This window comes from Atractosteus spatula, chromosome 23 (assembly GCF_055471065.1).
Source record: "Atractosteus spatula isolate fAtrSpa1 chromosome 23, fAtrSpa1.hap1, whole genome shotgun sequence".
Lineage (NCBI taxonomy): Eukaryota > Metazoa > Chordata > Actinopteri > Semionotiformes > Lepisosteidae > Atractosteus > Atractosteus spatula.
Genome location: NC_142728.1, coordinates 7,826,861 through 7,839,738, shown reverse-complemented (window position 1 = coordinate 7,839,738; position 12,878 = coordinate 7,826,861). Strand labels below are relative to the sequence as shown.

At 37.3% G+C, this 12,878-nt stretch overlaps 1 protein-coding gene across 4 annotated transcripts in view; it reads right to left on the bottom strand.

Annotated features, from left to right (window-relative positions):
- The window catches only part of LOC148816100 (disabled homolog 2-interacting protein-like), a 365,406-nt gene that overhangs the window by 125,899 nt on the left and 226,629 nt on the right, over positions 1-12,878 (bottom strand). For all 4 annotated transcript variants that reach the window (XM_088940452.1, XM_088940447.1, XM_088940449.1 and 1 more), the window contains one exon: positions 11,723-11,841. In XM_088940452.1, the coding sequence (XP_088796578.1) occupies positions 11,723-11,841 (119 nt within the window). The remainder of the gene's footprint in view (positions 1-11,722; positions 11,842-12,878) is intronic.

Below are 12,878 nucleotides of genomic sequence, written 5' to 3'. Positions count from 1 at the left end.
CAGGTCGGTCCTGATTTTTATTGCAATTTAGAAAATTGTAACTTTTTGGAGAAGTGAAGAATTACTACTTTTACTGTACTGTACATTTTACTGCACTTAGAGAATAAAGTAATTAAACTTTTATGTTGTAATGACAAATAGATTTTTAAAAAGAGATAAGAGAGATCACTCTATAAGCCATATACAATTTCTTGCATTAGGAATTCATCTTTTCGCATACCCCAGCTTGCTCTCCATGAGACACAGACACACAGACAGGGAGAGAAGCTTGGGGTCAGAGCGCAGGGTCAGCCATTGTACAGCACCCCTGGAGCAGTTGGGGTTAAGGGCCTTGCTCAGGGGCCCAACGGAGTAGGATTACTCTGCCGGCTGTGGGATTTGAACCAGCAACCTTCCAGCCACAAGCGAAGATCCTTAGCCACAGAGCCACTGCTCCGCCCTTCTAATGAAATTGTGTGTTACTGGAATATTATGCATACTATGTGGGCAGCAGAGGAAATTACTAATAGTTTAATAAACATTTCATACTGTACCAATTTTCCTGACAACCACACACAACTGCGATATTTTAAGGATATACTGCATGGCAAATTGCAATATTAACAATTTCAGTTGTTTTGATTTGTTTATAGTCACTACAAGAAATTCATTGATTTTCTATGAAACCTGTCACATTAAAAAACCAAGGTCTGATCCAGACTCTCTTCATGGCATTCAATTTCCAGAAGAAAAAAAAGAGATTAAATGAAGCTACCATTTCACTAACATCTAAAGTAACCATGTGCCACCTATCGATCTTTGAGCAGTGAAGGGCTACATTTGGTACGCCAGAACAGCCTTATACAGTACTACAGTTTGCTTCCTGCTGGCACAAGTTGATGGGCATTCTAGAGAAATACAAACAAAAGAAAGGTTATAAATGTGATCAAATAATTCTAGCTCATTTGGTTGCTACAGTACTTGCATTAAAGGTTCTTTTCTGGAAGAGAAGATTAAAGCTAGCTTCACCTAGATTAAAATAAAAAACAGAACACAGCACCTTGCCTCAAGATAATGAGGACAATAGATTGACAACAGCATCAAATCACTCACAAGAACCTTTCAACTTTTGAGGAAAATTGTATGAGTGGTCATGTGAGCTTATTTCATCTCTCTGCCAGAATATTTCAAAGTAAAAGTTCTGCATTTGTCTATAAGCAGTCCAGGTTGTCAAGGAGAGAGGCACCTAAACCCACGTCAGAGACAAAACTCCTGAAAAACCTCGGTCCCTAGAAAACATTTACTGTATTCTTGTAATTTTTTAATTAAAAGCAGTAATTTGATTCAGAATAACTTAAACATATGAAGAAAAATTAGCTGTAAGCAAGCATATTCACATTCTATATGCATAGGATTCTTTAGGCATGTACAAGATGGTGTTTTTACTACATCAAATTGAACAGAGATGGAAAAGTACAAAACGCGGTGAATTGCATTAGTGTTGAAATGAAAACCAACAACTCTTCCCCCGGGGGGCCTCATTGTTTGCAGTTTAATTCTTCCAATTTTACACACACAAATGTTCTAATGTTAAAGAATTCCCTCTGCTTCCCTCTGCCCCTGCTTTGTAACTGACAGGTTAAATCGCCAAAGATCTTTAGACCCGCTTCTAAAAAACATGTCACATACAGGATCGGGTTCATAACTTTTATTTCACACTGTCAAGTCCAGAAGTGTCGACAGCAGACATCATTCAATACACCTTCTCCATTGTATCTATTTTCTGTGTAGCCCACAGAGATTTTGCTTATTGTTTTTATTTGTCTCCTGCAGCATGTAAAATACTGAGTCCCTTTTTTTTCCGCTCAATCGAGGGCATGTTAACAGAAAGATGGAGATGAATGTTACTGTTTTATGCTCAGTGAAATCTGAAATGCTAGAGACTAGTAATATTGGAAACTGTCCATGCAGCAGCTATTGCCCTCCAGTGACACACAAATATATATTTTTCTCTAATCAGAAACATAATTCATCACGACTCTAAGGGGCACATTAAATTAGACTCCTGAGTTTTAAGTTAATAAAATCTGATTAAAAGATTTACATCCTTTTAAAGCGAATGTCTTCAACATCCTTGTTAACATCAATGCTCATAGTTGTTGCTGTTGCATTTCTCTGCTTCTCCTCCTAACCAGGGAACATATTTTTATGATGCAAATAGCAACAGCAACAAGTTTCACTAGACTATATAACAAAGCAATATGTAGTACCTTATATACAATGCATAAAATACAAAAGTGTATACATTATATGGCAACCCCAGCCCCTGGAATGGTTTCAAATGCTCTGCTCCATATCTGCTAACGTTTAACCAGACTCGGATCTAGTTTTCTCAGGGACAGGCTCGTGAGCCTTGAGCTGCCATTGTACACACTCAAAGGACGGAAAAGTCTTCTAGTGCCAGAAATAATCAAGTCACCAAGTGACTGATTCCTAAATAACCTCCCCCCATCATCATTCTAGTTGTAAATCCCACACTACACACATTCTGCCATGTAGGATCTTCAAGTTGATCAACCTAACAAAGGTACTGTAGCTCCACATGTAGCTACTGTAGCTCCACATTTGGCATATGCTCAAATCTCTAAACATGCAGAGTTTAGGAATTCCACATAAATAATCCTGAACTGGTGACTAGAGCTCTTCTCAAACTTAATGTGATTTTATTACATTCTATAATCCTCCTGATGTTGAGATAATTTATTATTAAATTAGGTATCCTCACTCTTGTAACATAGCTCATGTTCAAAACCGACTGTAAATGCATAATTAATCCACTGCAAACCCCTTCACTGAAACCATCATTGACTAACAACTATTTTGTAAAAGCACTAAGCAACAACTTTTATCTACAGTATATCTCTACAGAGCAGGAAGTGGAGTCAAGAAGACAGCAGCAAGGAAGAATTTGCGCTTTTCACCTTCGGATGGCAGAGCACCAGCACACACAGGGGAAACAAACAGGCTAATCTGATAACTGATACCAGGGGAATTTAGAAATTAAAGCAGATTGTAATTCCGTCTGGAATCATGACTGCTGGATGGACGCTGCAATTTACAGCCTGTCTGCTGGGCTCAGAGCAGGTAACCTTAACAGATACCTGTGCTACTGAAAACATCATTACAGCAACAGCCAGTTTTTTTTCAAATAGCAGGGTTTATCAGAGCCAATCTCAAACCTGCACGTACACTACATGGTTTGACTGACAGCACAATAATGTAGCACCGACACGATTTTCGTTTCATTATGTGCTATGCTCTCAGGAGAAGTTGTATGCATTTCTTCTATAATATACCAAGTCATTGCACAAAGGTTTATATAAAATCTTATCATTCCATTAGCCACATGCATATTTATTTTTATTTTGTCTCCATTAATGCTGATTTGTTCTACACCTTAAAAAGAAAAACAAGGCTATTAGCCAATTGTATTGTTTTACTATTGTTTATCAAAGTTCACTTTATCTAATTAGTGCTGCAATTGGGATTTTTGAATTACAGACTCTGCACACAACAGTACAAGGTGTCCTACAAAACAGTCTAAGCAATTGAAGAAGCATCTGCATTTATACCATCTGTTTTTCTATTCTCTATATGCAGCTCATCTTATTGTCTTCAGACTAGACCAGTTGTTACCAACACTTGTCCTGGGGGACCACTGTGCGCTCAGGTTTTTGCTACAGCCAAGTTCTTAATCAAAGGGTAAGAAATTTCCATTTTATAATTGGGGCATATTTTTACATTTGCTTTCAGCTGTTAAAAGTAATTTATAATTGTTTTCAAACCTGTTCCAATTTCTTAATTTTAGAACTCTCTTAATTCAGGTACATTTCAATTAAATGAAATGTACAGTAGGACATCTGCAAAAACTCTTTGTAGTGTGTTTGATACCTTGTTATTCCCTCCTGTATCTGCTCATCAGGAATTGATCACCTATTAGCTGTTGAGCAAGTAAGCTTATTACCCTTCAGCAGGAGAGACTGCTAAAAGTTCTATTGGCGGAGGTGGTTGAAGACGATCTGCTTGAAAATGGATATTTCTGAAACTCAGGCTGACTGCAGAACTAAGTAAACCAAACGTCTAAACAATCAAGAAGATCAATTAAAGGATCTCAGCTGGAACAAAAAAAAACTAGCAAACATGGTAGTCCTTCAGGAGTAGAGCTAGGAACCACTGACCTAGAAAGCTTTCTTTTTTACCTCCTTAACCATGAGTCTGGGTGGTAATCCTATACCAAATTATACTGCTTTACTTTTGAACAGGGTTTGGCACATAATGTTTTTGTTGTCAAACTACAAAATGGGCTACATGTGCTGAATGGCCTCCTTTCATTTGTAACTATTTTTATGTTCTTATAGGTTTAATAGCATAGCACAGCACTGATATTCCATCCTAATGGTCTCCTTCATAATCAACAACTCAAAAGTCTTCTCAGGGACATTGATCAAGCCCTTCATGTGTGCAGGAAACAAACATAAAATATGAAATAAGACAACAAGATGTGAAATACTGGAAAATGTGCAATTTATAAGTATGTATTTACAAGGTACGTGGCTGGAAGAGATCAGTCTTTGAGTGCACAATGAAATCTCTATACACAGGGGTGACAGATCTTCCCATTTATTCTCCTAAATGACCCAATAATCACTTCATCAAGGACGGTACATTACATTTTGGTTGTGACAGCAAATGACAAAAGGGATGACCAGTTGTCCAATTAGCCCCCACAATGTTTTGGTCGAACCTAGAATCATTACTGAGAATCAGCTCCTTAAGAAAATAAAATCATTTAAGGTGCACTAAAGTGAAGCCGATAGCTGTCTTCGCAATTGCGCAGGTTTTGTTGCATGAGCAATTTGCAGATGTTGCAATGTGTATTGGCATGCTGTGAACAAGAAAGCTGTTCTGCTCACAGTATGCAGAGCTACATCCCCTAGAATCAGGTAAACTGAAGATCAGCCCAGGATAATAGAAGTATACAAGGCTCCCCACTGTGTATGTTCATGTGTTGGCAGTGAGAGATCATCTGTGTCTCAAATCCGCAGGACCAAAGGAAGAATGGTATTTAAAAGTAAAAAAAATACACTTGGGGCTTTAGAAGAATCTAAGAACATTTCCAATGAAACTGACAAGTGATAAAAAAGCTAGTTACTCACCTTTCAGTTACATTTTTAATGTTGAAACTATGATGTCACAAACCATTTACACGCCTATTATTACCTTATTATTATACATATTTCAATCCAGACAACCACAAACAGAATATTCCACAAATTAAACCTATTTTGTGGTATGAATTTGTGAAAGGCCACCCCAGGCCTTGTCTTCTAAGCCTGCCTGTATCACTAGTGAAGAATTTATAACAGGCAATTTTCAAATCGGTAGGACTAAACATTAAAGTATTCATGTAGTGCTAAAAAGCAATTACAAGATGTTTCAAAAAGCCTGTGTACTATATTTACAATGAAGTACAAATATAATGCTGCAGAATTTACTTCCTTTATGTCTTGGGATTATTTTCTTATGATGCTAATCTCCAAAATACGTTGAATCTTCACTGTACATGATCTAAAATGAAAACCAAAATGTTTATCTGTCACACTTGAAAGGTATGGATGAATGTGATTCAACTGAAGCTGAGAGAGACTCTCAAACTTGCAACATTTAAAAAAATGTGAGTTAAGTAATTTGGCCACTACTCTGCCCTAATGCTGACTATACCTGGTAATATTGCTATTTTTCAATAGAGCTTTATTTTTTTTCTAAAAACCAGCCTACATAAAGACATCAGTGCTTGTCCCACTATACAGAATGTCTACCCATTCTCAGAAGCAGATGGTCGATTACTATACATGTGCCAATGGCGTGCTCCCAATTCAAGGGACTGTTCTTGCAGTCAGAGTAGAATCAATCCTGATGTTTTTAAGTGTTTTTTTTCTATGTACAGTATGGACAACAAGAGCAGTCACTAATACTACACAAGATCGGAATCATGATAACCATTGCCCCCTATAGTTGGAAAATATTTGGTACTCTGACCTTTTTCTATTTAAGTACCTGCTTAAAATAAACATTTAACTTTACCACGTTTAAAATTCAGCTAGCCTTATCGATGGTGAAAAATAAAATCAAACTCTAGTCAAAAACATGTTTATTCTGTTGTTCTGATTATCAAATGAAACTTTATTTAGACTGAAACTTGGATATACTGAAAAACATTTAAAATAGTACACAACGGGCACATCACTTGAAAATAACAGTTTAAATGAAAATGAACCAGATCTAAAATTCTTTTTATTGACATCCAAGAGACCTCCTGGGAAAAACTAAGGTTGCTGCTGGAAGAGGTGTTAGTGGGGCCAGCAGGGGGCGCTCACCCTGTGGTCCATGTGGGTCTTAATGCCCCAGTATAGCGACGGGGACACTATACTGTAAACAGGCGCAGTCCTTCGGATGAGATGTAAAACCGAGGTCCTGACTCTCTGTGGTCATTAAAAATCCCAGGGTGTTTCTCGAAAAGAGTAGGGGTGTAACCCCGGTGTCCTGGCCAAATTTCCCATTATCCCTTACCAATCATGGCCTCCTAATCATCCCCATCTATGAATTGGCTTCATTACTATGCTCTCCTCCCCACTGATAGCTGATGTGTGGTGAGCGTTCTGGCGCACTATGGCTGCCGTCGCATCATCCAGGGGGGGCTGCACACTGGTGGTGGTGGAGGGGAGTCCCCATTACCTGTAAAGCGCTTTGAGTGGAGTGTCCAGAAAAAGCGCTATATAAGTGTAAGCAATCATTATTATTATTATTATTATTATTATTATTATTATTTTGCATCTGTGCTTTTTTATGAATTAGAAAAAAAATGGTGCACCCTCTACCAAACAAAAAAAAACAACAACACATGGTTCTACAAGCTATGCAGTTCAGAGTAATCTAAAATGTATAAAACGCATGATAAACTTACATTACCATTCTCATTTCCTACTGTTCTTCAGCACAACGTTACATTTGATGTCGCTTACAGGAGCAGGAGCAATGCCAAAAAAAGATTAATCATTTCAAAAGCATCAGGAATGCAGTTATTAACAGATAAAATATTCACTGGGGTGTCAGAAGTTCAACCGTAATTATCTCCTGGTGTATAACTGACAGTTATGCGTCACTAAGCGGAACTTCGACTACCATTAAGACTGCACTGTAGCTTTCATGGGCTATACAGCTTCCATTTAAGTAGACAATAACTTTCCATCTGCACTTAGAAAGGAAATGTACGATAAATACTTGTGCACTCACTAATCTATTTGACAGTATGTGTACTGTGCAACAGGTTAAAGAATTTTAAAAGGTAGGTACAGTACTTGTTTTCCTGGTATATTCTATTGTAGTGAACAGTTTACATTTAAGCAATAATGACTTATTTTCCCAACGATTTCCTTATCTTCTTTTTCCAACAGGAGACTAAAGGGAGGGTTGCAGTGCCATTATTTAGAGGGATTATACAGTCTATACTGTACAAAAACATAGTTCTCCATTAGTCAGCTGCAATAGCAATGTGGCTTTCTAATTTTATTTCAGATGTCAATGCTATTTCTTCAATATGGAATTTGTTACTCATTAAGTGTCCCTCGTATAAATGCAATATTTTGAAAAAAATATCTTTTAAGTGGCACGATATTTCTGTATTTGCAATGCAGTTACACTTCAATTGCATATGATGTTAAGAAAGCATAATTAGCTTCTTACTCAATTTGTTGAAAAAAAAAACAAAACTATTGAGGTAATAATTGCATGAAGTATGACAGAAGTGTAAAAGATGTAGAAAATATCGAAGTGGCATCAATTTCCAGATCTAACTGAGTTTAAATAGTGAAGAAATTTATTTTAAAAAACTCAGAATAACTCAGAACTCAGAATAATGAGTCTGAACAATTAAGAACTCAATGTGGCTGCAACTACCATGCATTACTTTCTTGAAAGAGAACTAAAAAGTGGATTGATCACAACGAATGTTTACGTTCTAATAACAAAAGTATGGATTTACCCAAAAGTAAAATGTATATTACACTAATCATTCATTTTAATCTCAGTCACAGATACAATTTGCTTCACTACAGTACAAATTTAACAGTTATGACTTTTTTGTCCCAATAATTTTTCAGGGCACAGTATCCGCTATCTCCAGTACATCACTTATGCAAATTTCATCACCCACTCTTTCTTCATTCATTGTGACTTGCACAAACATTTGCACACGTCTATGCAAACAATAAGAAAATTGGAAATGGTGGCAAACATTGTGAATCACATGGACTGGAATAAAATGAAAAACATCTCACAATATTCAAATACTGAAGTTAAATATCATATCAATGGGAAAAAAAACCATCTTAAAACCTACAGTATATGCTTTCTCCTGCAAGAACTGTGATCTGTTACAGATAGATGTCGTGACAAAGACTAATTGTGGTATTACAGAATTCATACAGTTAATTCCATCTAAAACATACTACAATCCTGTGTTAAAGATTCCATTTTAAAATGGCTTTTACATACTGTACTGTATGTAAAGCAGAATACAGCAAGTAATAATTGACTCACAGGAAACTCCTAATATGAGCAGTGGAAGACAATTAATCAACTACGCAACAAAATGATAGACAACACATTTTCTTTAAAAGGATTTGAGTACTCAAAAGAAAATAAAAAGGCCATGCAAAACTTCTTCCACAAAGAATGATGATGGTGATGATGATTATTGTTATTATTCAGAACTCTGGCAATCTAAAACATCTCTGGTTATGAGGACAACTCATTCAAACAGTGGTTGAAAATTTTCACCACCCAGCTGTGTATTTCTCACTTGCTGTGTTTTGTGTTTGTTTCTCTTTCACAATGTAGTCAGAAATCGCCAGCACATATTCATTAAGGAGCTGTGTTTGCCTCAGAGCAGCCTCTTAAATTTTCTCTGGGTGTGCAAAACTATGTACAGAGGACCCTGTTGCCCTTCGCAGCAACTTTCCTCAGGCAGGTGAGCAATTAACAGCCAAGCTGAATTTTCAGAACAAAAAGCAGCACGAGACAGAGAAGGAACAGTCAGCCGAAACCCACCTGCTGTATTTATAGACTGGGGAAAATGTTCAGTGACTAGGACTATCCTGAATTTTTAGCTTTTATTATGATTTCTAATGGCTAAATAAAAAGGGAATGAGGAGGTTTTCAAAACCCCCCTTTGCCCGATCATTTTGCCTTGAAAAGCTCGCTTTTCCTACAGTATGAAGGGGAGAGTTGTCAGAGGGAAGAGAAATTTAATAAAAGCTGATGAGAGAGAGATGAGCTGGGGGCAAGCAAAACTGTGTTACTGTCTTCCAACAGCACACTCGAGTGTCCGCCCTTCACTGTTCCTTCATGCTTTACAGCAGAGGAGATAGTTCAATCCATTATTAAATGGCACTGAAATGAGAACGGGACATCAAATTTACATGAGCAATGTTTTCCCTTGAATACCAGGACTCATAATAAAGGTGAATTAAGCATCCAGCTTGAGAAGAGGAATATGATTAAAATATAACACTTAAATCACAGATTTGGAAGGTGAACAAACACAATTGACCTCAAATATTCTACTAGGAGTGATGAATCAATTTTAAAGAGAATGCAAATTTCGAGGTATAATTTTAACTATAGCTCATAGATGGTATCATTATGAATATAGCAACCAGCAGTTCAATAATTACAATATTTCCTGCACAAAGCTCACTCCAAACATTAATCGCTTTAACAAAAAAAAATGCAAGCTGGACAAAATTTTCCACTGAACTTCACGAAAATACATTCTTGAGTCTCCACAATGATACTGCACATTTGTTCTGCTCTCTTGTATAAAGACAGAGATTTACACATAATCTGGCCATAACTAAAACACCTTCCCATTTTCCATTGTTTGCATTTTGCGAGTTCTAATCAAAGCAAACAACATGCTACGATATATGCAATAAGCACTGTTCCACACTGTCGTTTAAAAGTGGTTGAGTGGTTTCTCATAAAAACCAGATACTTCTTCAGCAACTTGCAAGAAGGCATCATGCAAGAAGGTTTGACTGACTAGTTTTGTTCCCCTTCATTTACTGAGTGTGCTTATGACCACATTAATGGGCCTTTCTCTTTATCTGTTACCACTGCCCTCCAGGACAATCAAGTTCTGTATATAGCTTGGTTCCTCAGTGTGTGCCCCTGTCTACAGACTTGGTGGTCTTCACTTGTCAGTTGCAGCAGCTTTCTGGAATGCAGATACTATGGGACCTTTAGCCCTGCATTGTTCCTGAACTGGCTGAAAAGAAGCTGACTTAATTCTAGCACAGATATGATTGACCTACGCTGCACTCATAGATCTACTGACCATCCAAAGCAGCACAGCATTCAGGTATTAGAGGAAGCAGAATGGTTTGATTTCCTTAGAATTCTAATTCAACTTAAATGGAACAACAACAAAAAGGAAAATTAAAAAAAAGACTGCAATAGCACATAAGGTTGAGTCAATTCTATATGGGTTTTGCTTTCTGGTACTTTAAATAAAAGATGGTTAATGGGTATATTTATCATTAAACACATAGACCGAGTATTGAAAAGAGACAGCAGATACTGTAGGTGCTTTAGAGAGTGTTTTCACATCTGCCTTCAGAAATGCTCTTCATCTTTCCTTATTTTCTTAATAAAGAATTGCAGTATTGTGCATAGCAGTTTTCATTTGCTTAATTCTTTGTATCACTCCACAACAAATTTACTGTATAAGTCAAAACCTCTGTGGCAGTGGTAGAATGCTTTCAACTGTCAATCCCAAAGTGATTTTGCAGGGCTGACACAGCCTTGAGTAAATACACACAGAGATGAGTGTCACTTACAGATGTCTTAAAAGACGACTTACAGTAAATAGAATTGCAAGGAAGACAGAAAATAAAAGAATGACTTAAGAATTATTTCAAAGCCCATGAACAGCACAGAGTTCGGACAAAAACAAAACAAATGATATACAAATATTCATCTCCGAGCAAAAGAACAAAACTGTATAACAGAAAGAAAAATGTCACTTTTTCAAGAAAGCAACTAAGGAATAATTATTTATAAGCTTAGGGATCTTCCTGTTATTAATAAGTAAATACAAAGTGTCCTTGTGAACATTAGCTCCACAGAAGGAATGGAATATACAACAAAAGCAAAAACTGTCTCATATACAGAAAGTTCAGTTAGGAAAAAGGTACGTGCAATCGTACAGTGACAGTTTCATGCCTTGTCTCAACTTTGACCCTTGCTTTTACTGTACAACATACCGTGCAGTACAGCACTTAGTAAGAGCTCTGGAAGTTTTGTGTATTTTTCTCCTTCCTAGTGCTAACTCAGTTCTAAGACATATGACAACTGCTATTATCGCATGCAAAATGGAAAAATGACAGTACCATGACCGAAACTACATTGCTTTATGGAACAACACAACCTTGTGGGTAATGACCTTAATATCCAGGTAATCGCTCTGAGTTAAATGCACAGGTCTGATAACATCTTAAGTATCCCTACGGTGCTGAGAAACGAGTGCATGATGCTCTCAAACAGACCCCCCACCCACATAAGCACATCCTGTAGTGAAAGGCAAGGAGGGTTGGTCAGCTCGCCAGAAAACAGGCTCTCCTACCTTTCATTGTCCACACTTCTGATGCCAGGTAAGATGTGCCTGAAGCTGCTGTTTCTGTCGAGCTTGGGCTGACTCTTTGTCCTTTTGATGGATCCCTTTAGCCGTCGGCTCAGAAACCCCTGTGAGGAGGCGGGGGGACGAGAAGAAGAATTAAATTTAAAAAAAAAATCTTAACAACACCAAGCAAATCAGCAGTTCAAACTACGCTGGTCCTTTTTCTCTTTTTTCTTTCAGGTCCTTTTCATCGGCGACTGCTTGAAGCAATGTGCATTGTTGTGAGCTCTGAAGATCCCCATCCAACATCTGCTCTTACTGCTCACACAGCCAAGTCGGCTACGTCGACGTGAGACTCCCCTAAGCCCTAGTTACCATGGAAACTATTGGCTGGCATTAAAAAAACAGACAAAAAGACAAGACATGCATACAGCAAGTTCTGAGGAGGAACGGAGAGATTTAGCTCTGTTGGCTTGCAGAAGGGACATTCTTATTTAAAGCAGGCGCAGATTGATAGACTGCAATCATTTTTAAAGTGTGACAATTCTGCCTGCGAACAACATCAAAAAACAAATGCAGTGAGAACACAATGCAGTTCCGAATCTGTTTGCAACGATGCCCTTCATTACACGAAGCGATGCAGAGATGCTGACAAGATCGTTATTACAGCGGTGTACTGTAAACAATCAGTTTGTTTGCCTTCGTTCTGGCAATTATTATGCTCTGACAAACTAACGTTATAGGATAATGCTGCATCTCCATTAACCATTTGAAAGCTTAAAAAGATGAAGCCAAGAGTATTAATCTGAAATATGTGATATATAAGCAAGAATTTCGAATAGTGCTATACAGCACATTATCTGATTTTTGTGTTAGTCTGCCTCAACTGGTGACTGACAGCAATTACTTTAGTGTGTTTGCTGAAGCTAGCATTGTAGCAAATTGAAAATATGAAATAAAGTATTAAAAAAATATTTTTTCGGTCATATACTGTATATGACTCATGTTTTCAGAAACACATTTTTCATTCTTTTGCTAAATTGATTTTATGTCGCAGCTGTAAATAAACAGTTTCTTTTTACAGAAGCCTCTAAAAACCCCCGATAACTTGGCATATTGGAATATGCTGTAAGAGTACTTGTAGAACCCTATTAGTTTCAAT